This window comes from Octopus sinensis, linkage group LG1 (assembly GCF_006345805.1).
Source record: "Octopus sinensis linkage group LG1, ASM634580v1, whole genome shotgun sequence".
Taxonomy (NCBI): Eukaryota; Metazoa; Mollusca; class Cephalopoda; order Octopoda; family Octopodidae; genus Octopus; species Octopus sinensis.
The window spans coordinates 53,566,503-53,594,168 of NC_042997.1; the positions used below are offsets into that span (position 1 = coordinate 53,566,503).

General features: G+C 34.4%; 1 protein-coding gene across 8 annotated transcripts in view; it reads left to right on the forward strand.

The window, feature by feature from the left end:
* The window catches only part of LOC115212530 (orphan steroid hormone receptor 2), a 204,607-nt gene that overhangs the window by 172,245 nt on the left and 4,696 nt on the right, over positions 1–27,666 (forward strand). For 6 of the 8 annotated variants that reach the window (XM_029781357.2, XM_029781361.2, XM_029781353.2 and 3 more), the window contains 6 exons: positions 2,124–2,250; positions 11,009–11,274; positions 16,858–16,900; positions 19,398–19,554; positions 21,229–21,368; positions 25,608–25,745. In XM_029781357.2, the coding sequence (XP_029637217.1) occupies positions 2,124–2,250; positions 11,009–11,274; positions 16,858–16,900; positions 19,398–19,554; positions 21,229–21,368; positions 25,608–25,745 (871 nt within the window). The remainder of the gene's footprint in view (positions 1–2,123; positions 2,251–11,008; positions 11,275–16,857; positions 16,901–19,397; positions 19,555–21,228; positions 21,369–25,607; positions 25,746–27,666) is intronic. The other 2 variants (XM_029781356.2, XM_029781362.2) reach the window with 1 other exon arrangement.

Here is a 27,666-nt window from a genome sequence, read left to right on the forward strand (position 1 = left end):
CACACAGTTGGCTTCTTTTAGTTTCCATCTACCAAATTCACACACAAGGCTTTGTTCAGCCCAGGGTTATAGTAGAAAATATTTGCCTAAGATGCCACCGAGTGGGACTGAACCTGGAACCATGTGGTTGGGAAGCAAACTTCTTATCACACAATTATGCTGAAAATCATAAGCAAACTTCTTAGCTCATAATTATGCTGAAAATAATAAGTGTTGATGACTCATGTTTTCAAGCAGCATAAACAAAGGTAGAAGATTCATCCAAAGTAGAGAAATTTCTTTTGAAGAGAAATTCCAAAATACATCATAACTCAGTTCATATGTTTCAACAATTACTTTGCTTTTTCTGGTATAAACATGAAGGCCATGGCAATATCCAGAGTCTGCATTGCAAATATACCAATCGTTTTTTTATTTTGCTCCATGCACTTAACTTTGTGGACACATATTGGTGGAATTTTAGCCCAAATACTTGTTTTCTTCAAGTACCTGTGTCATTGTACCTCAGATGAAAATAATGCTTTAGGGATATACAATGATATCACCTCATCAGTAATATAAATATTGTTGTTATTTTTATCTGTACTCCTCTGAGCCAGGTAATATTTTCCCATAGCCTGATAAGTTTTCACAGAATATTGGAAATAAATGATACTTTTTATATGACAGTGTCAAACATTTTACAATTATTATGAAATGTCAAGACAAGGAGATAAACATACTCAGACACTCATACATTCTTTTAGGTACCATCTACTAAATCCACTCACAAGGCTTTGGTCAGGCTGGGGCTGTAGTAGATGACACTTGCCCTTGGTGTCTGACAGTTTAACTGAACCCGGTATCATGTAGTTGGGAAACAAACTTCTTACTACACAGCCACACCTGTACCTTTGCAGTTATATATATATACATACATATGGTGGCTGCCCCTTGTTATCGAGTATGGCCATTGCATGAAGCTTAATCAATGTTGTTGCAATGCTTGTGCAAGAAGATTTTTTTTAAAGTGCGGAAAGGCTGTGCACTGAGTCAATCTCACTCACTAAGCAACAGCAGCCAAAATCCGAAAAGAAGAACAAGTCAACATCATCGGTAACCACTGAGCTGCAGGTTTTATTTCGGAGTTATCCCAGTTACCTGAGTTACCTTCTCCTAGAAGGATGCCCTAACAAAGGCTAGGAGTCCTTCACTCCCAATGGTTTAACTGTGCGATCGGATATTCAGTTCGATTATTTCTATGTCCCCGCGCATGATACAGCCTTAAGACATTTATTGGATGGCCATTGACTCTCAAGAGTTCCTCCACCCTTTGACGGGTTTTGTTTTTCATCCCACAGGATGACCAATAAACACCCTCCTCACCAAGCAAGTTTGGTAGGGTTGCCGGTTTAGTCGCCGACAACCCGACCATGCAACAGGTTGTACATACATATACATACATACATATATCATATTATATTTTGTGAAATTTGATTTAGTATTTCTAAATTGAATTTTTCCCTGTAAGTTAGGAATAATATTCCCTCAAATAATAATAATTATTATTATATATATATAAAACACAGACGTGGCTGTGTGGTTAAGAAGTTCATTTTGCAACCAGGTTGTTTTGGGTTCAGTCTCACTGTGTGACACTGCAGGCAAGTGTTTACTACAACCCTGGGTTGACCTATACCTTGTGATTGAATTTGATGGATGAAAACTGTACAGAAGCCTGTTGTGTGTGTCTATACATGTTTGTGTGTTTTCCTTGTGAATATTTACATTCTGCATTTCACATGAAACAAGCACTGAGCTACAAATGGGGTTGCCTGTCAATTCCTTAACAAATCTTTTCCTAGCTCTCTGCTTTTGAATAGTTGAATGAAAAATTCTGTGTTTGAAAAACAAATTAAAGTTAATAAGAAAGGCATCCAACTCTATAACCATGCCTCTATAATATATATTTATTCAACCAGTACTACCATAGAAAAACATGTGTAAAATAAATGACTGTGTGTATGTTATATTTTTGTCTATATATAGTAACTGATAATTGTTTAAGACTCTAGAATAAGTCTCATTATGAAAAATATGCAATGATGTACTATGTTATTATCTAGGATTTTATTATTTTTCAGGATGAAGAAAGTAAATCAAATGAGAATTTACTTGCTAATCTCCAGGAGAGGTTAATCCATACTGATCACGGTACTATGGTTTTAAGTTCGGCTCTTACTCAAAATTCTCAAAAATCTAACAATACAGGTGAGATTTCATTAGGGTTTCATAATTCATTTGTTTTTTTGTCTTATACTTGTTGCATGAATTTGTGTAATGTGTAGCCTATATATGTAATCTTAATTTGATGGTCCATATAACATTGGTACAATGGAACTGTCTTGGGGAAAATACTCAGGATGGGCTACTGCATGAAATATAAACAGTGAACTGGATTTTTATACTTAATGTAGTAACCCAATAAATTCTAATTACTATTGCACACATGGGGAGGGCAAAAGTTATTATCTTGATTAATTAATCTTATCTTAATGGTTAATAAAAAATGATAGGACAAGCAATCAAGAAGTTTAAATCAGTTAAAAATGAATTAATAATAAAATGCAGAGGGAATGGATCTGATCTTTGGTAGTATGGTGACAAAAATGAGTATCTTTTGGTCTAAGAAAGTGGTTCTCAATCAGGATTCATATGACCCCTAGGGTCAATGCAAGTATAGAATTGGGGATTCACAATAGTATTTAAAGGGTGCGCAAAAAAGTTTTGCTTTAGATATATTTATTACAAGAAACAGCTAGGTTTCTTTCTCTAATGTTTTACATAGTTTGTCATCTTTCTGTTCACTAAAATATATTCTCTCAGAGAGTGCGTTTGCGAACCTACACAAGTGAATGAGTGAAAAACAAAATAGGAATTTTGAAAGAACTACCTATAAAACTAGTTTTTAAACACCAAATGACTTGGAGGTCCACTAGAATAAAATACTACTTGAACGGGTCCATAGATGAAAAATGGTTCAGAACCACTGGTTTAAGACTTCATCAGTTAGTCTATGCTTTGTTGATGAGATCTAATAAGAATGAAACATACTGTCACTCACTACTGCATTCTGTATTTAATTATGTCTTTGTATTTATATATACCTTTCTTGAGTAGAGTCAGCTATGTATATGATGTTTTTTATCATTACTGTAAGTGTAATTTTAATTAGTTAAATTTTCTTAACTCACTACATTAAATATGCTAGTGTCCACTTTACTAATGATTTGTGCTTATTTGATCATTTGTCAAAAAGATATTCCAGACCATCTACCAATTACTAAGTGTTATAGGTAATTATAGATAATAAGGTATGAAACTTATAATTTTATATTTGGATAACACATGATGAAATAACATTGGTATAATAAAGCAAGAAAGAAATCAGAAACAATGCTATTAATAAAATATCAGTTTTTTTTTTTTGTTTTAGTTAGCATTCCTTTTTTTTTTTAAGAGAATATGTTGGGGTTGTTTTTTGATGTCTTCTCTAAGTAAGCAGGAAGGTTAACAATGTTCCAAAGAGTCATAATGTATGTTCTTTGCAGCTAAACGATTGGGAACATATATAGCTCATATCATAATGGAACATTCACTGTAGATTTGATTGGAAGACATTTGTACTAGTAGTTCAGGTCATTTTAACACACTCATTGATAAAAAGAAGAAAATTAATTCCTTTGAAGTAGCTGCTGGTGTAGATCTAATTGGCTATTCTATTCTCAAATGCACTGCCTTCTATATGACAAACCAATGAGTTTATTGTTATAAAATTTAACCCAAAGTTGTACCTTCTGCTTGTTGTAGATTCTTAAAACAGCTGCATTACTAAATAATTACTTTCAAAATATACTGCTTTGCTTCAATTAATTTTGAAATTAATAAAGAATTACATAAAATAACTTTATCATTATTAGGCTGGTGTTTGAAACATAGGGTAAAATTTTGAAGGAAAGTTTCAACTTGGATCACTTTAAAAGGGGATGTTTGAACCAGGGGAGGTCTTAAGCAGATTGATATCAATACGATTAATGGCACAGCCATATTGTATTGCATATTTTATTTGATTAAGAAAGGCGTATATTAAACTGAAGTAACTCCAGTGAAATATTTGTTCTTATTTTATTGATGTATTGGAGTGAAAAGCAGTAGAATTTGAATTTTTGGCTGAAAAAGTAGAAATGAAACGCGGAAATATTTAATTAGCTACTCTGATTTGTTACTCTCTCTATTTTACTGCCTACTGCTATAATGTTTCTTTAATATCCAAATGACTTCTCTATGGCTGAGATCATGAATCCTTCTAGAGTAAAATACCAAAATAACAATTTCTTAATTTAGCTGGTGAGATGTTTATTAGACTTTTAATGGTTGTGGGGATGCATTAAATATGAGCAAGTTTTCAGATATGAACAGCTGTTTTCCATTTGGAGTTATGCTGCTTTACTAAAGAAATTAAACACACATAATTTATATTTCTTTAGATTTTCAGCTTAAACTTTAAAGAAATCTGATGTAAATATATTAATTTATTGCATGACATTTGTAATAAAAGAATTTGTCTGATAGTTCCTTTATAGAAAATATGTTATGTTCTTAAGAAAGGAATTTAATTGACAGAATAATATTTCAGTTGATAAAAAAGCTCTCATGTTATGGTATGGATTGAATCATTACAATACCACTTAATGGTAATACCATATTTACTCCTGTATCAATGTCAAGAATGGGATGTGGTTAGCATTATATTTGAAGGTAAAAAAAAATAGGATAACAATATGATAAAATCAATTACTGATTTTTTAGTTCAAAAAATGATGTTGCATTATATTTGAAATACATTGTACTTGAGCAAATATGTTATTCTATGTAAATATCATTAAATAGGTATTTTATAAATGGCAGTGCCCCAGCATGGCCACAGCTCATGAGCTGAAACTGGAAAAATCAAAAATCAAAATCATATATTATGATACTCAAAACAGACATGTTTCTTATAGCATATCCATTTTCAGTATAGTGGTTGTGTATTTGTGTTGTAGGAGACTATGTGTTTCCTTTACATAATATTTCCATGGTGTGTGTTCATGGAGGGCAATGGATTTCTGGCATAAGATGTCTAGGTTGTGTGGAATGATGTCTCTGCATGGGAAATTAGGAAAAAGTAAGTGATGGTAGCATCATCTGCAAAAGATTGTGTGATTAGAAATAACAAGTAGATTATAAATGTACAGAAGAGTAGGTTGACATAACCAAACCGTAGAGTACACCTAAGTTGATAGGAAACCCTGTTAGTACAATCTGCAGTAGCATGGTCAGACAGGCAATTTCCAATCCAAGTGATGAAAATGAGATGGAGCTTATAGTTGGGCAACCTAGGAAGTCCTCATCCCACATGCTCTTTGAAAGTCACAAGGGCAAGAGACAACTAGTTATTTCCATTAGAGCTGGCTTTATAGAAATCATGCTGGCAGTTACTAAGAAAGAAGAGAAGACAATAGGCTGGTTGACTAGCTGGTATTTTGTTTCAGTCAAAGAGATTTTTTTCCCTTCTTGGTGATAGGACATACCAAGTTGCCATAGTCTGGAGTAGAATCCTGCAGAGAGGAATGATCAATAAGGTCGACAAGGATAGGCTAGTTCTGGGTTGCAGTGTTTAAGGGCCACTGTCAAAATTGGTTGCCTCATTGAATTGGAATGATCAGAAAAATATTCACATTCAGCAACTGTGCACAGATAGTGATAAGACTGAGTGAAGAAGGAAGGGTTGGAACGGGTTTTGTTGTTAGTGCAGGTTGAATATGTAAAGTTAATGGAAGCTCTTTTACAAGGTACCAAAAAGTATTTTTGGTTTTTCTTATACTTTTTATCTATGTTGTGGTGGATGAACAACTTGTAGTTGGTGATAATGTATGGTATCCTTCAGATCTAAGTAATATTCTTTGCCTATATCTGTTGTAATACAGCTGAAAATGAACCTCCTGAAGGTTTTGGTTATAGCCATCAGGATGGATTCAGTCAGTCACTTGGTTGCTTCAGATTCAGAGTGATAAACATTTGTAATCAAAGGAAGTAGTAGTATTATTACTAATCAGCTGTACTAGTTAATTGACTTGAAGTAGCAAGAGTTGTCATAATGAAAAAATATATAAAGCATATTGCTTTGATTAGGCAGAAACCAGATGATCTGCTGAGTATGGATAGCTTGCAGAGTTATAGAGAAGTGACAGATTGAGTTATATGTTCATGCAAATCCTTTTTACCTTTCTGAACTCAACTTAGCTAGCTACCATCTGCTACCGCTTTTACTTCACAGTCAGCTGGTTGCCATTACAAATTTCATCTACCTGTATATTATTCCTGTAAATCATACAAATAACTTAATCTCAGAACTGTTCTACTTTGTTATGCATATCTTATTGAACTAATTAAAGAGTGGTTTGAATGAAGTCAGTTTAACTTGAGATGATCAGCAATAACTTTGCCGTAAATTTTGAACAGTTCATTCTGTAAAGTGGTTGGTAAATGAGCAGAGACATCATAGGATCGAGAGGGCCTTATAGCGTTGCCAAAGATGTGACAATCTCTCTAGTGTTGGTACTATGGTATATTTCACCCAGTACACTCTGTAAAGTGGTGGTTGCTGTTAGGTACAGTATACTGCTGTAGAAACCATGCAAATTTAAATGTATTATTGTGATATGGTTCTCTCAACCATCCCAGGTGTCTAGTAATTTTGAATAAGTCCTGATTCTGGTTGTGATTACATATCTAACTCATGCCAGCATGGAGAACAGATGTGAAACGTTGATGTTGATTGTAATTTCTTGTTTCTAAAATAGTAATTTTAACATTATAAATAGTAATTTTAACAGCAGTGGTGCCCCAGCATGGCCGCGGCCTTCGGGCTAAAACATTTTAAAGGATTTTAAGGATTATAATATTCTTTTAAAATGGGCCTTGTACCTAGAGTAGAAAAGAATATTCTTTTAAAATGTAAATTAAAAATAATAATAATAATAAAGTAAACACTTTAGGGGGTTAATCCCATCAAAAGATAAAACCTGTCAGATCTATTTGCATCCACTTCACTTTGGTATGGTTCTGGATTTAAAGGACTTTCAGTTATCTTTCTTTCTCTAAAATAATTCTAAGTGTCTTATCCATGAGGTTGACTAAATTGTTCTAACTACTTAAGAAAGTTCATAAAGCTCTCCAAAGACAAATAGTTGTACTTTTCATGACATTGGCCTTTTCACTAAGTTTAACTTGATTTATTTCTTTAATGGCATCTCTGCCTTCTAATTAATGACAATGAAAAGGTCAGCAAAGTTGATAAAAGTCAATGATCTTAGTTTTCAAAATAATTCTGTTTTAGCAAACAGCATTAGAAACCTAAAGAGTATTTAATCACATGTCATACCCATCTTGCTGGAGTCTATTACTCCAACTTCATGCTTCTAAATTAACCAAACAGTAAACATTATTTGAAAGTTGTTTGGATATAATTTATATAAAATTTTAAGGTGTGTGGTTATTCTGTCATTTAAAAATTTATTATTATAACATAGATATTAAGTGTAAATAACATTTACATAGAGGCTTGAGAAATATGAAGTATAGGTCATAGATATGTGATAAATACCATATGTATTCATAAAAAAGGTGTAGTTGAAGGTAAGTTGCACCAGCCCTCCACTTTGGGCTTATAATATATTAGCTTCAGTTACTGAATCATAAATAAGGTGCATACTCTTTACTCTTTTACTCTTTTACTTGATTCAGTCATTTGACTGCGGCCATGCTGGAGCACCGCCTTTAGTCGAGCATATCGACCCCGGAACTTATTCTTTGTAAGCCCAGTACTTATTCTATCGGTCTCTTTTGCCGAACCGCTAAGTAACGGGGACGTAAACACACCAGCATCGGTTGTCAAGCAATGCTAGGGGGACAAACACAGACACACAAACATACACATACATATATATACATATATACGACAGGCTTCTTTCAGTTTCCGTCTACCAAATCCACTCACAAGGCTTTGGTCGGCCCGAGGCTATAGTAGAAGACACTTGCCCAAGGTGCCACGCAGTGGGACTGAACCCGGAACCATGCGGTTGCTTTTTATGAATACTGACCGTAAATTTCCTTTCTATGTTTAAATAAATAAATAAATAATAATAATAATAAAACTGTTCAAGAAGGAATCCCTATCATTGCTAATACAATCCTGTAAAGTCCCGTGACTATAGATATTTCAACCATGTTTTTCTATTATCTGTGTCTAGAACAGATTAACCAGTGTTTTTAAATAATCACACCTCGTTAGTCTAAAGTCACTAATAACTAGTCTATGCTGGGACAGGGGGTACATTCTTCACCAGGGTGGTCTATTGTATATATTAAGTATACAAGTAAATATTGTGTGTGTGTGTATACACACACACACACACACACACATATATCAGGCTGAGTAAAAAGTAAGCAACGTTTTGAAACATGAAATTCATTGCAATATATTCCAACAATGTGGAAATTTTATTCATCAAAGTAAGTACCATTATAATCAACAGGTTTTTGCCAATGAGTTACAAGTTTGTTTATTCTGGTAACATAAAAATCTGAAGTTCTGGAGCTGACGAACTCTTTGAACACACTTTCAGCATTGGTTTGATTTTTGAACTCCTTCTCTCGCAGGAAACCATCAAGGTGCTTGAAAAAGTGGTAGTTAGTAGGAGAAAGATCTGGGAAATAAGCTAGGTGGAGAAGAACTTCGTAGCCAAGTTCCCTCGACTTCTGGAGTGTTGTTAGTGAAACGTGTGGTTGAGCATTGTCATGAAGAATGATTGACCCTCTTCTGTTGACCAGTCTGGGATGGAGGAGTAGCAGTTTTTCATTCATTTTGGCAATTTCGCGGCAGTAGGTTTCTGGATTATTAGTTTTTCCAGGTTTTAAGAAGTTATAGTGGATGAGTCCAGCAGTACACCACCAAACAATCACCATAACCTTCTTTTTGAAGAGCTAGGGTTTAGAGAAGGTTTGTGGTGCTTCATTCTGGTCCAACCACTGCGAAGAACATTTTTTATTATTGTACAGAATCCCCTCTTCATCGCAAGTTACAATATGGTTGAGAGATGGATCGGTCTGGTTACAAAGAAGAAGCAACAAGCAAATTTCATATCTGTGCATTTTCTGATTTTCATTCAAATCGTGTGGTACTCATTTGTCGATCTTCTTTGATTTTCCAATCACAAGCAAATAGTTTCAAGCAGTTTTCTGGCTAACTTGAAGTTCTTTTGCCAGTTCTCAAGTGGTGTCTTTAGTTGACTGATATTTGATGACAGTTGGGTGTCCACTATGCTTATGATCTTCAAGGCTCGGGTCTCCACTGCAAAATCATTTAGCCCTTTCGTTATTGTATTTATTTTAAGATGCTCTGTGTTTCTTTCAATTACTTTAAATATAACAAAGAATTTCATAAAATAACTTAGTTATCATACAGCTAGTGTTAGGAACATAAATTGTGAGTAAGGTTTGGTGGAAGATTTTAATTCAAAACTTATGAAAACAAGACATTTGTACTTAGAGCCAGAGCCGAGTTCAGCCGGGTTGGTAATGAAAGGGTTAAACCATTTTCGAGCTGACCACTCACTGGTCATTTCCTCATCAAACATTTAGTTGATATTGCAAGCAGTTTCAGCTGCCAAAATTGCTCAAACATCGTGCTTTGACAGTTACATTTCAGATTATTGTCACAATGGTGACAAACTTATCATTTATTGATGCATTTAGGCAAGTCTATGTCTGTATTATCAGACAATTGCAAAAAAAAAAATGTTTAAAAAAAAATCAAAACTCTGCAAAAATCTGGTACAAATTCTTCATGGTTCAAAACGTTGCTTAATTTTTACTCAACCTGAGATATATATATATATATATGCAAAATTTAGGTTAGTTAAAATATGTTTGACATATTTCTACTGCTAAAAGGCGAATTCTCTGCAGTTACTGTGGAGAAAATATCTCTCTTATGGTAAAAAGGTGTGATAGGTTCTCCATGGTAACTGCTGTGAATTTGCCTTTTAGCAGTTGAAATATGTCATAAACATATTTTAACTAACCTAAATTTTGCTTATGTCTAAACATTGCTTGGTGCTAACATTTTATTTCATATATATAAGTTTGTACAAAGTAATGTCTGATACAGATGATTATTTTTCTTTAAACTAAAACAATGTAAATTATAGTTGATGGTTTGTACTTTTAACCTTGTATTTCAATATTTTGGGGTTAGGACACCTTCTTCAGGAAATCTCCAGAAATATTGTATTGTGAGCTGACTCCACAACAACGATTTCCTGAAGAAGTGGTCCTAACACAGAAATACTGAAATACAAGATAAAAACTGCAAACCATCAACTTGTATTATTTCTTATAACTTTCATTGTTTTGGCTTTGGAAAAAAAAATCAGTGTGTGTGTGTGTAATGCCTTGATATATGAGTTAATTTGTTCCTGGAGACTACTTGTAAAGCAAAAACTTGTTAAGCAGAGCAACAATTTCCCAAAGTACAAGTAGCAATGTTATAAATTGTCATACTAGGCTCATGCACACCATCAGTTGCAGATGTAATTGCCAATTCACAAGCATTCATAGATGCACTTGTAGGTTTCTTTTTAAAAAGCAAGTCTAGAGTTGTTTGCTTGGTAACACACAGAAGCATTTGTTATGCTAGTAGAAACTTTTACAATTCATTCAAAATTCAGATGTTGTGCTTAAAAAATTTATTATAAAATAAAACTTGTAAAGTGGGTCCTTGTAAAGTGAGGTATAACTGTATCTGTAAAAAAATGTGTATTTCAGTATGAATGTATGCTTATTTTTTTCTTCATTTTAGCTTAATTATATTTCTGTCCTTTTCTCTCTGGGTTTCTGATAAGTTGCTTATTTCCTCATTTCTCAGCTGCCAATCTTATTTCAGATCTGAGTACTCTTGCTAGTGTAGTTACCACATTGGCTGCTATGGGAAAAAATGGTGCCCAAGAATCAACAGATCCAAATAGTAGTTCTGGGACATCTACTGCTGCTAGTAGCAGCAGTAATAGTAATGGACATGTTTCATCCCCAGGAGAAAGTGCTGATTCTGTAGTTAAAGCCTTTGACACACTTGCCCGAGCAGTGCACCATCCACAATCACAAAGCCAAGAAACTCAGACAGGCTTGTCACAGGTGAGTGTTATCTGTTACTTGGTTATATTTTCTCTGCAATAAATGTATAAATGCTATGATCACTGCCAATATTTAGAAAGCATCTTGTAACTCCTTGTTCATTCTTCACAAGACTCAATGACCAATCTCATTCTGTTGCTCCCCCCCCCCCTTTTAATTTTGGAAACTTCATAGGTTCAGGCATGGTTGTATTGTTTTGTAGCTTGTTTCCCAAACATGTGGTTTTGTGTTCAGTCTTATTGCCCCAGGCCAAACCAAAGCCTTACTAGTGGACTAGGTAGATAGAAACTGAAAGAAGCCTGTTGTGTATGAGTATATGTTTGTGTGTGTGTGTGTGCTGAAAAGTTTCTGGCTTTGGTTAAAAGAAAATACAGGAGGATCAGTAAATTATGATTTTATTTAACATATTCCCCTCCCAGATTCACACACTTATTGCAGCGTTCCTTCAATTTTTCTAAGCCTTGTAAAAGAACTCATAAGGATGTGCTTCCACAACCAGGCTTTTCACGATACTCTTAAAGCCAGAAATTTTTCATCATCTCCTTGTGTGTATGTGTGTGTGTGTGTGTTTGTTTGTTTATCGCTGTCTTATAAATGAACATTATTGCCATACAAGTAATGTTGTTCATTTCCTGTCTTCCCTGGAAAACATGTCTGATCACAGTAGAATAATAATTTGCTTGGAAACGGGTAAGTTTGGTAAGAGGAAGTGCATCCAGTTATAGAAAATCTGCCTCACTGAATTCTGCCTGATCCATACAAACCTGAGAAAGTAGACATAAAATGATGATAATGATCTGGTATATATATATATATATATATATATTGGAGATGTACTCGCATAGCAAGTAATTTGATCTGAGATCGTGTGCTGAAACGAAAACAATTGCAGTGTGGAAGGTGTTTATAAGCCATTTGAGAAACACACAAAAGCCGTTCGATTCACTTCAACATTTAAGTTTAATTTGTCAAAATATTTTCGTCGCTAAAATCCGCGACCTGTTCACTGACAAAAATCCGTGCTGCATTGTATATATATATTGCTGTGTAGATACAGAGTTTGCTTTGTTATGTTGTTGAGTTCCCACTGTACAACCCCTTGGGTAAGTGTCCTTTCATCATCATTCATCATTGTTCGACTGTGGTCGAGACAATGGAATTTACCATGCTACGCCAGACTTCACGGTCCATCATAGCATTACGGAGGTCCTGTTGCTGGATGCCTGTATCCCTGGAGATTACATCAGGGTAGGAGAGTGTGCGCCCTCTGGTATTGCGAGTAGATGGCTTCCAGAGAAGAGTAGAAATTGCCTCGTTTTCAGCTCTACAACAATGTCCAGCAAACTGGACTCTCCTACCTTTCACAAGAGATGACACAGGTGGTAGTTTCCCATATATTTGCATTTTGGTTGGATGATGCTTCCACGAGAGATTTTGAGCTCTCATAAGGAGGCGAATGTAGGTTCCATCCAACCACCTCTCAAGCTTCTTTGATAATGGCTCAGAAACCTGGACCTTATCAAAGAAGTGTCCTTTACTGTAGCTTTGGTTCAACCAATGCCTTGTGACTGGCATTTGTAGAAAGAAACAAAGCATTGAGCTAAAAATAAAAACGAAATTGGTCAGGTTTACTGATATTCCTTGATATCAAATCATCCCGTATCACTGCACTTTCAAAGGTGAGTGGAATAAAAAATCCAGAAGAGTTAGCAACAGAAAGAACATCTGGGTTTATAAAACAATACCTCAATAATTATTTATTCAACCCATGCTAGCATATAAAACTGATGTAAAATGAACAAACAGCATCTTGATGTTATTTTCATGGTTGTTTTAATGTCCACTTTTCTATGCTTACATGGGTTAGATGGAGTTAATTGAGAATGTCCTTTCTTATCATCAACCTTCATCTGTTTTCAAGCAAGGTAAATATTTCCTAATAGCCAGACATATTTTCATGGGAGATTGGAAACAGAGGTCACTGATTAGAGTTATCATGCAATGTCAAGGCAAAGAGAAAATAACACATACACACACACAAAAAGCATATTTATATATGTATGTATATAAATATATAGCTAGCTTCTTTCAGTTTCCATCTATAGTATGTACTATCAAAAATGTAGTGACACTTACCCAAAGTGTCACACAATGGGACTGAACCTGAAACCATGTGGTTATGATGCAAACTTCTAATCCATACAACCATGCCTGGGTCTTTGAAATAACTTTAATTTTGCCTAAACTGAGAAATTGGGAAATTTTGTGTTTCTTTTTTTTTTTTTTTTTGATACATTTGTCATCCTCATTTAACATCTGTTTTCCATTCTGGCATGGGTTGGACAGTTCAACAGGAGCTGGTAAGCTGGAGAACTACACCAGACTCCAGTTGTCTGTTTTGGCATGGTTTCTATAGCTGGACACACTTCCTAATGCCAACCACTTTACAGAGTGTACTGGGTGCTTTTTTACATGGCACCAACATAGGTGCTTTTTACGTGGCACCAGCATGGTTGCCAAGTGGCTTGCAAGACTAAGAACTCTCCACTGAGAGAGGGAAATGAAGGAAGTGACTGTGAGCCCGGTAAAAGGTTAGAGGGACAGAGATAGTTGCCTTACTATGGAGGGGATACTTGGCTACCCCAGAAAAAAAAGAGATTTGGAGAAGGATAGAAACAATCAGAGTGAGAGACAGGAAAATAGATGGTGTTGGAGATGTATTTGGGCTTATCTACAGGGATCGAGGTGGGGTGTAAGTAGTACAGAGGGGATCTCAATCCCTAGTCATTTCTGTGAAGCTCAACATCTGAAAATCTTTTCTTACCATTTTGCCCCATGTCTTCCTGGGCCTACCTCTTCTACAGGTTCCCTCCATAATTAGAGACCAGCTCTTCTTTATGCAGCTGTCCTCATCAGAAATAGTAAGATTGATCATAGTTTCTTTGGCATGTTTATAAAGTTAGAAGAGATAACTGGATAATGGGGATTAAGTGTTGGAGATTAGTAAATGATATTGGTTAATGAGGTAAATGTTCAATAGGAACTGTTGAATAGCTCAGTAATTGGATACAATATGGTTTTGGTGAGGAAGATTGGCAAGATATTTAGTGCAGAATGTAAGAGCGGCTAATTAGTAAACTTTTAATTCATTACATAACTTAGATTCTAATATGATGTAGGATGAGTACTATTCTTTTTTTTTTTTTTTGCATTTTTGTGACAAATAGTGTTGTTGGTTACAGGCATTTAGTGGGCCAATCACTGGTTCATCGCATTTCTAACATTGAAAATGACAAGGAAGTATTTGTAACTCAGTGTAGGACTAGTGGCTTCATTGAAGAAGCACTTGTTTTTCAATTTTCTCAACAATGCTATTTGCTGACAAACATCAGAGAATCACACACACACACACACAGCATGTTTCTACATAGTTTCCCATCTACGAAATTTTTCTCAAAAGACATTAGTCAACCTGAACCATAATAGAAGACACTTGCTCATGGTAGTTCACATCATCCATATGAGCAAACATCAGAAGAAAATTGGTTCTAAAATTATCTACAGGACCCAGTATTCCCCTTCAGTTTCTTTCTCCACTCTGGCAGTCATTAGTATCTACTTTGCATGTTTTCTTTTTTTTTTTTTTTACTTCATTCTCTTTTCTTACTATTTATACATTATATTTACATCTATAAGTAAATATTATATATCGCTCAAATTTATGACTTCTTTCATGTACTGCCTAAGCTTCTTGCTAAGCATATAAACTTTTCTTTGTAAAGTTTCTATCATTTAAATGTTACTGTTTTATAGGACTGAGATTTTGTCAGTTTTCCATTGTCAAATTATAACAATACTAAACCTGAATCACTCATTGTGCTTTGAACTTCATACTCTCTACAACAAACCAAAGGAAACAGCAATCATTTCCAAATAATATTTTGTCCATTATAAAGAATATACACAGAAATCCACTTACCCCATACACATCATATCCATAACCCATCTCTTTTATACAACTGCAGTATAAATATAAACGGATTGCCTAAATGTGCACTTAATAACTGCTCTTTGTTTGATATATACAAAATATGGTCTCTCCCTCTCTTAAACAACTCTAACTGAAATCTAACACATCAAAATTAATGCAACCTCAAATATTTCTCTTGATTGTAGTTCCTAGGAGAGGAGACTATTTTACTATCTCATGTTACCTTAACTTGTTTCTAATGCATGAAAGTAGGCATCCATAATAAACTCATAAAGTAATGACCTGCATGTTACCCACAGGGTACTGAGCAACAAACTGAGAAATCAGCTTCATACTCTGTTACTGGTGTCCATAGCATCACAACAGCTTAATCAGTTTAATTGCATGCAAGTACTTTAAAGTAGTATAACTTGCAAATCTACATAGTGGTTACACTAAAAATAATGAAGGATTTGTTGGTATGCAGTGCTAAATACCATTTCTATCTAGAGGTAAAGTAATCAGTACTAGTGTCCTACCTAGGGAAGATTTATTTCCCATCTGTTCAATACAATAATAACAGGCACTCAGAGAGCGCAAACCTCCACCAAGGCAATACCAACATCTGCTCAACAATTAGGCAGAAATGATTTTTTTAAATGAGAATATCTGAAAAATACTCTACTGCTCTCACAAACGAGATTACTAAAAATGAACCTGACCACTCTCAAAAATTTTATTTTAATTGTAAAAATAATCCAGAACCCTTGTGCAGTACCAGATTGATTCCAAAATCTAATCGGTTCATGCCAGTCATGAGGGCGAACATCTTTGAAAGTTTCATCTGAATCCATCGAGTGGTTCTTGAGATATCTTGTCCATGGACAAACAAACATGACTGGAAACAATACCTCTGCTTTCACTAAAGTGGAGGTAACTAGTGACAAGTTCCAGCTTAACATGACCACAAAAGGTTTGTGGAACAAATATTTATACTGAATTAACTTCAGTATGAATGTGTACTGTGGTTACCAGTCAAATGTAAGCGTGACTTGTCCAATAGGGACAACTCCTAATCTTCCAACCTCTGTTGAAGTTGTTGTTATGGAGACCCAGTTCACTCTGAAAAGATCTCGACAGAGTGAAATCTGAAGGTGGTTTAGCTGCTATTTCTATCATGCCAAGTCACCATATAGAGTGTCCTTCATTGGTTTCTCTCTGTACAGCTTACTAGTATGATGCAACAATAATAACAGTACTTTATTTTGTTCATGTGTTTTAAGTTTGAACGTCTTAAATATTCCTACAGTTGATAACCCATACATAATACCAAGCAAATTGTTATACATGACACATCCAGAATTAATTAGTTGATGAGGTTTAAGGCCTTCAGTTTAAAACCATTTTTAAAAAATCAGATTCAGTATGTATATATATCATCATCATCATCGTTTAACGTCCGCTTTCCATGCTAGCATGGGTTGGACGACTTTGACTGAGGGCTGGTGAACCAGATGTCTGCACCAGGCTCCAATCTTGATCTGGCAGGATTGGAGCCTGGTGCAGCCACACACATACACACAGATACATACTATAATACATTCTTGTTCTAGGGAGAGAATGCAGAAACAGATGAACCAGTTTTAGAAATAGAAGGTAAGAATCAGTGAATTTCATTCATTAAATTTTTTCATATAGCTTGGCCTTATTTAATCTGTTTATTTATTTTAAATAGCTTATATTTCGGAAAAAAGTGATTTTAAATCTTGTTAAAGGTGACTCTGCTTTTCATTCCTTGGGGTTGATAAATACTGGTTAAAATTTATAGTCATTTAAATCAATTATCATCATTTAAATCAATTATCATTATGAAAAACCTGGATGTTTATTACACTGTCTGACACAATAGTCAGTTCACTAACTGTCCTTTAATGACAACTGAATAGATGGTATGAGTGTATGTTTAGTTGAATACAAGAGAAACAGCCGCTCTGGTAAAATTGCATTTACTGAGGGTTTCAAAGATACTGGTTTACCCTAGGGGATAAATCATGCTTTATGTTGAAAAGGTGGGTGTCATTCATATTGAAAGTTCTCTATGCACCTTATACGGGCTTAGTGCGCTCTTTGGTTGTTGTTGAGCCTTTCCTGGTGAGGTCTCATTTTTTTTTATTGCTAAGCAGAGATTGGAATGTATTCTTGGATCTTAGCAAAATAGAAGCTTGTGTACAAAGAGTGAGATGTAAAAGTCTCTTATATTTTCTCTATTTCTTCCAACTGGATTTTTGCACAAAAACCAGTATGGACCTGGCCTAATAGAAAAAGTGAATGACAAGTCTTACTTAGGTAGAATATTTGTTAGCTCAGCAGATCAAGAATTAGCTAGATATTGACAGTTTAAAGTAGTATTGTATTTGAACCACAAAATACTGATTAATTAAGTCAGACTAGACAAAGGTTTATAAAAGGGATCCTGATTGTTGGAAATTAAATATGTCAATATTGACAAGGGAAGAGTTTATTAGACCAGCTGACAAACTTAAAACAAGAATTGACCAGAAGTAGTAATCATATTAATTAGTGGTGGCAAAATGGCAGAAATGTTAACATACTGGGCAGAATGCTTAGTGGCATTTCGTCTGCCATTACGTTCTGAGTTCAAATTCCGCCAAGGTCGACTTTGCCTTTCATCCTTTCGAGGTTGATAAAGTAAGTACCACCCCTAAATTACTGGCCTTCTACCAAAATTTGAAATCAATAATTAGTGGTAGTGATACTTAAAAAAACAAAAATATTAAACTGATCTTCAGGAAATGAAAACAAAGTGATTAGAGAGATAAAGTAGATCAAATGTAAGAGACTTTTACATCTCACTCTTTGTATACTAGCTTCTATTTTGCCTAGATTTGCATCCAAGAATACATTCCAATCTCTGTCTAGCAATGAAAAATAAGGCATAAAATTCAACAACGACCAAAGAACTCACTAAGCCCATATAAGGTGCATAGAGAACTTTCAGTATGAATATTAGATGACTGGAAGGTATTGATGACCATGACATATGATGAAAAGTGAATCGTTTGATTTATATAACTGTTTTATAAAGTCTCTAAACAATTGTTAGACTTATTTTGTAATGATTGTTATATACTGGAATTGATGAACAAGCAATAACATCTTTTTCTGTCAAGGCAAGAATAGTCATATTGTTGAGAAAGAATGTAAACAAGGGGGAGGTAATTTGAATCATATGGGATACTGACTTGAAAATTTGACGAAACTATTACAATAATGATTAGCAGTTGTACTTTCTAAACTTAGTTTCGTGTAAACCGGTTTCTGTAAAAATTATGCAAGATAATCTCCATTTGGATCAAAAGAAGACTCCAGTGGGTTTCAATCAATTGGAAACAGTTAAATGAAACCTCAATATCTCCTGTTGGAACCAAATTAACTTTGCAGTACCGGATTGCAATGCTACATGAGAAAGCTAATGCAATTATCTCGATTAAATGAACTCTAAATTGAAAACCTGATTTGTCTAGGATGCCAGCTTTATATGTACTGATGTTAGACCATTATTATATAGAGTGAAAGTATTAAGGAGATTCCCTTGTTTGCGTCACAATGGTATGTTAGAACTGATAAAACATGATATTATCATGGTAACATTTGCTTAGATATGGAAGTTGTTAAATTAAAGAAACAAGAAAATGTAATAAGAGCAAAAATCGACCAGGTGTAGTTTTGGGGAATTTCTTTTAGCCACCTGGAGGAGAAATTCTGGACATTTAAAAATATTTTCTAATGGATATAAAATAATCAAGTTGTTGTGGGGTTTGATTTGAGTCTGATCTCCAAGTGGACAAGACTTGGATTAATCTATTGGGAAGAATTGCAGCTGGTCCATTGCTAGGCAAAAGATACAAGTTTCATTAAAGGGTTAATTGTCAAAAATATCTTTTTAAGTTCAATAGAACCAGAAAAACAATTGCATAATTTCTATCTTCATAACATCTTATTGTCTATGCTGTGTGGAAGCATCAAAAGACCAATAGACTATTTTGCATTATAGATTTCTATTTTGATTTTTAATTTTAATTGTATGTTTATTTATTCAATGAAAAATTCTAATTAGTATGTTTCTTCTCAGGTAATCTCCTATCTGCAACAAACTTCCTTTTTAATCTAAATACGCCATCACCAATGCCTGCCTATTTGAATGTCCAGTATATCTGTGAAAGTGCTTCGCGACTGCTGTTTCTCTCAATGCACTGGGTCCGCTCAATACCAGCTTTCCAACTTCTCAAGTAAGTTTCTACCCTTGGATTTCAAAAATAGTTGCTCATTTTGTGAATTACTCTTTCAACATATGAATTCTTAAGTTAGTATGTGATAAAATGTATGAAATAGGCTTGACATATCTTTAATATTTACAGTTTAAAATCTGAGCCCTTAATACAGGATATTATTACAGTTTCTTTACTTTTTGTTAGTTTCATCATTTTCCTAACTGAATATGATTTTACAACCCCAAAAGCATTAGCCATGTTTTCAGTTTTAGGCAAAACCATTTAGTACATTCATAATTTATATCATTACATGTGAGACCTTTTAGAGTTTTAGATGACATAAGTTTACTATCAGCTTATCTAAAGCATCATCTCTCTCTCTCTCTCTCTTATATGTATATCATCAATGGATCATATATCTGAAAAAGAAGCATGCTCTAAAAGTTAGAGCAGTAATGTATTTACTGGAAGTAAATTATATGGCCAGTTGTAAAGTGACCAATGGTTTCGCATCCATAAAGTGCTGAGCCTTATAGATGGCTTGTCAGACTATAGTGTCTGTGGATATATAACCATTGGAGACTGACACGTCTATAAGGCTAAGTGCTTTATGGATGCAAAACCGTTGGTCACTTTACAACTGGCCATATAACTTAATTCCTATATTAATATCAAAAGGTAATGTTTATCTCAAAAGTGAATATTCTGTTAGAACAAGCAAACTGTTGTAGCTACCATGAGAGAAATGTCCATGTTGGTTTTTGGCACAAAATGCACTCTTGTGCTAGTGGGGAGATAAATCCCTGCTGTCTCCAGCACTGAACCCACCAGATCACATGATTTCAGCCTTCTGTGGCCTTGTCAATGATGGTTGCTCAATCACCAGAGATAGCAGCAAGTCATCTCTACCAGCGATATATAGATTAACAGTGCCGAAATAGGTATTGATGTCATGATTACCAAGTGTGCTTGTTAAAAAAAATTTATTTGCAACACAAGCATTATTAATTGATAACAAATGTTAAAAACAAATATTGGAGAGGAAGATGAAAAATTGCCCCAGCAGCTATCAGCAAGAATGCCAGATGCATTTCAACCTTTTCAATGATGTTTTAGCCAATTGCATACACCAGGTTTTTATTCAGCCCAGCAGTTATATAAGTGAATGTATTATTGACTGTTTCCTGTATTGGGAGTGACAGATCATCCAAGCATATGGTTGGCTGTGTGTATATGACATGTTCATTACAGGTCTTATCTCAGGATAAATATCGCAGAAACTGGTCCATCCACAGTGTATATACATTAAATAAAATGAATAGCTGGCTACACATGAATACCCTTTTATATTTACATTTCCCATATCCCTCTATTTTTGGATCATTGATTATCCTTTTATTAACTGAATTCCTTTTTTAAATATGCCATAGTTAATAACTTTTGTTTCACTAAATTGCATTTTTTTTTTTATTAAAAAAATTCATTTTTCACATAAACTTGAATAGAATCAAATTTTTCTTCTATTATTTTGCTTACTTGGATTTTCATTCAGAGTCATTCATTAGAGGATCATACAGATAAATTTCCCCATTGATTAGCTGTTTTAAAATAACCCTTTCTTTATCATGAGTAACATTTTAAAAATAAATTGATTTAGAAATTGTATTTACTTCTATTATTTAACTATTTCAGTGCAGATACTCAGATGCTTCTTGTACGGAGTTGTTGGTGTGAAATGTTTGTACTTGGTCTTGCTCAATGTTCCCAAGCAATGTATCTGTCCACAATACTTGGAGCTATTCTAAATCATCTACAGTCACCATTGTCGTTTGGTAAATATAAAAAAAAAAAAAAATTGTTTTTCAGTTTTGATACTTTGATTTTTACTTTAGCTTTATACTAACTTTAACTTCCAATTTTTTATGATAACATGAACTACAATACATTTTGTCAACTCATCTGTGGATCTTAATAGTCTTAAATCTGAACTCATCACTTCCTCTCAATTCTTTGAACTACCTCGACTACTGGTTACTTCTACCATTCTTTTACTTCGCTTTTTGATACACTTCCTTGTCCATTTTTTTTTTTTTTGTTCTTTCAAATAGTGTAGCTACCTTGCTCACATATGCTTCTAGTACCCTCATAGCACAACTGTTTTCTCAGTTCATTTGTGGAGGATCTCTTTAATATAGGAGATGATTAGTCTGTGGTTGTTTAGTCACTGACACTTTGAATTGAGCCTGTGGAGACCTGTGAACAATTAATTATAAAGGATTTCATTTAACACAGCTGACTGAGTATTCAGCCTGTTTTTTGTGGCAATACCTTTTTGGTGCTTGCATACACGTGCAGAAGTGGGAGAGATAGAGACATTACAATAACACAATTGATATAAAGACTTTCTACTCTTAATACACATAAAGAGGAAATACTCTCATACACAGAGAGGGAGACACAGAAATTGAAACATTAAAATGTCTGATGCCTAGGAAAACAGCTTCAAATTAACTACACAAGATAGACAGCTGTGACAAAATGTCTCATAGCTAGATTTCCAGTGGATTATAATCAAGTTATGTCTTCAGTTTTAATCTACAGACTATGTCTTTGTATTGTTCTGTCACCTGTTGTTATTACCATAAAAACCCTTGTAATTTGCACACCTGTGTAATTTACACAGGTGATTTTCAGGATAAAAATTGTTAAAAAAGCTTCTACTCATGTAAAATTTGCACCCAAAAGTTTTCAAAATTGCTGATATGGCTGGAGGAAAAGATTTTCAATTTAGTTGTATTTAGCATAATTTCACTTATAATTAGATTTTATTAAATTTTCATTGAATGAAAATAATTTCTGTTTAACACATTGAAAGCTATTAAATTATGAAGTGTTTGTGTTGTTTATACTAAACTTTATTTTACATTTCTTGCCCACAAGAGATTATGCTCGATCTTTAGCATACTTCTGTATGTCTTCCAAAGCTGATGAATATGCACAAGTATTGCAAAATAAGTTTATTTACCAATAAACATCAGCTTGGATGACACTTTACCCAACCGACAGAGGAAGGTGACCGATCAAACTGATTATGTAAACAGAATTCTGATTGGTTGAAAATGTCTTGTCTCAAGCTCTGATTTTCCGCCTTCTTGTTGGAACTTTTGATACAGAATATCAAAATTTTAATCCCTTCCACACTTACAAAATGTCAAGCAAACTTAAAAATTTGTCGTTACCGTTTTAGCTGGGAGACCAAACTGAAAGTTTGGTGACCCACTAAAATAAACATTAAAAATCGAAAGGAGAAAATAAACAGCTTTGCAAGTTTAATTCAATGTTTATTGAACAAAAGAGGTGTAAAATTTAAGAGACATAAACGAGAATAGCAAAAATCTACTATACCAAAAGAACTGGTGATACATACATTACAAGTGTTCTATGAAGAGAACATAAGATTGCTGCATAATGTAACATTAATGTGAAACGGCATTAACCCTTTAGTATTTAAACCGGCCATATCCGGCCAAAATAGCTAATCTGTTTTATGTTCAAACTGACCAGATCCAGGCTCTCACACCTACCCTACAATGTTATTCTACATTAAGTAATTACACCATCAAGATCTTGAAGATATGAGATAATGCATGATTAATTCAAATCAATGGGAATCAATAGGCATTATGTTTGATTGAATAATCTGAACACTAAAGGGTTAAACATCGTAAAAGGTAAATGAAGGTTTCTGTAGGAACACTAAGCCATATTCACTTAAGTAAGTTTACATGTGCAAGGATGAATTAGGTCATCAGCATTAGATACAGTAAAATATGGCCTGACTGATTACCAGCATGAACATTAAACTTCAAAAAGTAGTTAATCACTTAATGGTTTTAGTAAATTTATACAGAGAAAGTAAGCATTATACCATCCAGCATAAATAAAAGTCAACTTCATATTTTTTCTGTAAAAAACGTATTCTGACATTAAATGAGTCAACTTCCGGTATGAATGTTTACATTTGTACAACATTTTTCAACGAAAAACAAAAAAATTTCTAAAAAATTCTGGAAACGATCTATTCATGTTAGTTATGCACCCACTAAAGTTTATTTCTGTTTTTGTGAAAAAAGTGCATAAATTACATGGGTTTTTACGTTAAGCATAGAAACTGAAACTGTCAGTGTAACTTAATGATGCCCTTTTTTTTTCATTATACAAGATATATATATATATATATATATATATATATATATATATATATTCTTTCATTCTTTTACTTATTTTGGTCATGAGTTGCCATGCTGGAACACCACCTTGAAAGGTTTTTAGTCAAAAAAAATCAACCCCAGGACTTACTTGTTAAGCCTTATTCTATCAGTATCATTTGCCAAACTGCTAAGTTAAAGGGACATAAACACACCAATACCAGTTACCAAATGGTGGTGGGGGACAAACACTGAAAGACACAAGCATAGATATATACTTATGTAAGAATATATATACAATAGGCTTCTTTCAGTTTCCATCTACCAAATCCACAAGGCTTTGGTTGGCCTGAGGCTATAGCAGAAGACACCTGCCCAAGGTGCCACGCAGTGGGACTTAAGCTGGAACCATGTGGTTGGGAAGCAAGCTTCTTACCACACAGCCATGTCTATACTATATATAATTTTTATAATTTTTTATATATATATACATATATTTTTGAGCTTTTTTTGTTTATCGCTCGAAGATTGACCGTTATTTCTAAAGGGCCAATCAAACAAGTCCATTTTTTTAAAGGCGTAGCGTTTGTAAGAGTCTAGATTGAATTGATATATCGGTTCCATTCTAGCAAAAACTGTCTGATGAACGGCAACGAGAAACTCAGAGTAACAGATTTTGTTGAATTTTCTGCTGCTTTAAATAAAGCATATTACTCTACCACTGGTATTTGAGTACTCTTTTTTCCACCTTGTTTCACATTTATGTGTTTACTCCGGTATATATATATATATATATAGCCACACACACACATACATACATACATACATACACACACACACACCACTATTAATGTGCTAATTTCAAAACTGATAATCAGAACAATTTTGCTCTGGGGCAAATCATATTTTGCTTATCTTGATATACTGTTGTTTGATTGTTATTAGTTAGGAAAACATTCAAATGAAGAACAATATACAAATTTCTAAACTAGCAAAAAAAAAAAAAAGCCAAGCATTGCTAAAATAGAAGAATGTGAAAATTGTGTCACCCCTATTTTAAGAGGTTAAAAGTGAGGAGATGAAAGATAATAATGAGAAGAGATTAAAAATGAAACTTATGATTGTAAAACATATTTGGAATATAGTTAATCTCTCAAGTAATTTTAGTTCTAAGTTAGAACAAACCAATTCAAATGAAAAGACGTAGTAATAAATATTTCTAGTCTTAAGATGCTAAGATATATGAAGTATCATAGTGATATATGCAATCAACTAAAGGATATTATGATACTTGTTATGGAACCAGAATGAAATGTTGCTGAGGTCAATTTTAGACTAAAATTCATATGCTAAAATTCTAGCCATGAATATGAGGTTTCCTTTTTTTGTTTTTGTTTTTTTCGTGTATCTGACATCTGGGTATAAAAAAACAGACTGCCATAGGACTGTTGCTATGACGACCATCATCTGTTGTTATGGATTACTGCAATCTGCAAAAAGATACTTAGTTTCTCTGTGGATATGATTAAATGATGAGGGAATTGCTTGATAGATAGGTTAAATCATGTGAATCATCACATTTAGCTGCATTTTTATTTATTTATTTATTTATTCTGTTTTCATATGAAGCTCCTAATAAATGCCACTTCACTTCATTCACATCACTCTCTTTTAAGTAAGACTATTCTGACCTCTAATAATAGTAGCTCTTAATTTAGTTTTGGTTAATAGCTTAACAGCAAAAAGGACTTCCCTGATTTATTTTTGGCATATTGATTTATCTTTGACATATTTCACAAAAATTAACATTATTCTTTTCAGAAAAATCAGTTATCTAATTTGTAACTTTTGACAATTTTTCAGATAAAAACAACAGTGAACGAGCCAAATTGGTCACAGAACACATAATTAAACTACAGAGTTATGTTCACACAATGGAAAATCTTCAAGTCAACAATACAGAATATGCTTATTTAAAAGCCATGACATTATTTTGTCCTGGTCAGTCAAACATTTTTTTTAATATAAATTTCTTTAATTTCAAATATTTATTGGTTAAAAGCATTATAATCTTAATAAGCTTTAAAGAGTTCATTACTCAATCAATTTGCTATTTAATTCATGTTAATTTATGCAGTGTAACTATTGCAAAGCTTTCATGTTGATATTTCAGTTAATTAGTAGGGTAGTGAGTTGGCAGAATCATTACCATGCCAGGGAAAATTCTTAATGGCATTTTGTCCACCTTTATGCCCCAGGTTCAAATCCCACCAAGGTTGACTTTGCCTTTTATCCTTTCAGCGTCGACAAAATAAGTACCAGTTGATCAAGGGGCTTTATATAACCGACTTACTCCTTCCTCCAAAATTGCTGGCATTGTACAAATATTTGAAACCGATATTTCAGTTAATTAGTCACTACTCTGATGGTTTGAACTATCATCTATCAAAAACAATAGCATTCTGCATATCAACATTGGCTACACTTAGAGAAAGCCACAGAACTGTTGTAGTCATGTTGAGAAAGCTTAAAATCCACTATACAACTGCATGAGAATGTTGTTCTGAACCAACACTGCTTCTGTTGCTAATAATGAATTTGTTTCTTTTATGTTGGTATTCCTCTAGAGTTTTTATATTAGTTTTATTTCCATTTCATTGAGCTATACTCAGACTTTTAAAGAAATATATTTAGGCGCAGGAGTGGCTGTGTGGTAAGTAGCTTGTTTACCAACCACATGGTTCTGGGTTCAGTCCCACTGCGTGGCACCTTGGGCAAGTGTCTTCTACTATAGCCTCAGGCCGACCAAAGCCTTGTGAGTGGATTTGGTAGACGGAAACTGAAAGAAGCCCATCGTATATATGTATATATATATGTTTGTGTGAGTGTCCCCGATGCTGGTGTGTTTATGTCCCCGTCACTTAGCGGTTCGGCAAAAAGAGACCGATAGAATAAGTACTGGGCTTACAAAGAATAAGTCCCGGGGTCGAGTTGCTCGATTAAAGGCGGTGCTCCAGCATGGCCGCAGTCAAATGACTGAAACAAGTAAAAGAGTAAATGAGAGAGCTTGCAGGAGAAATTCCTAGCCATAGATAAACCTCTATACTTGGCTTTTGTTGACTTGGAGAAAGCCTTTGACAGGGTCCCCTGATCCCTAATCTGGTGGGTGATGCAGAAACTAGGGATTGACGAGTGGTTAATAAGAGCTGTACAGGCCCTGTATAGGGATGCAGTTAGTAAGGTAAAAGTTGGCAATGATTATAGCGAAGAATTCCAGGTAGAAGTAAGGGTTCACCAAGGATCAGCCCTCAGACCCCTCTATGCTGATGACCTTGCTCTCATAGCGGAATCACTACCAGAACTAGAGAAGAAATTTCAGGTATGGAAGCAAGGTTTAGAGTCGAAGTGCCTTAGAGTCACTGTTGCAAAAACCAAAGTCTTAGTGAGTAGGAAGGCAAACACATCGCAAACCCCTTCAGGTAGATGGCCCTGCTCGATCTGTAGAAAAGGTGTAGGAAGAAACTCCATAAGATGTACCCAGTGTAAGCTATGGATGCATAAGAGGTGCAGCAGCATCAAAGGAAGGTTAACAAGGAAAATAGCATTTGTGTGTGGCAGATGCACAGATGCAATAAACACTGCAGATGCTCAGAAAACTGATTCCATCACATGCCAGAGGGAAAAACTAGAAGTAGTTGATAGCTTCCATTACCTAGGTGACCAAGTCTGTTGTAGGGGTAGATGCTGAGAGAGCATTTGCCACTAGAATAAGAATAGCCTGATCAAAATTCAGAAAGCTCCTACCTCTTCTGGTGACAAAGGGCCTCTCACTCAGAGTGAAAGGTAGGTTGTATAATGCATGTGTGCAAACTGCCATGCTACACAGCAGTGAAACATGGGCCATGACTGCTGAAGACATGTG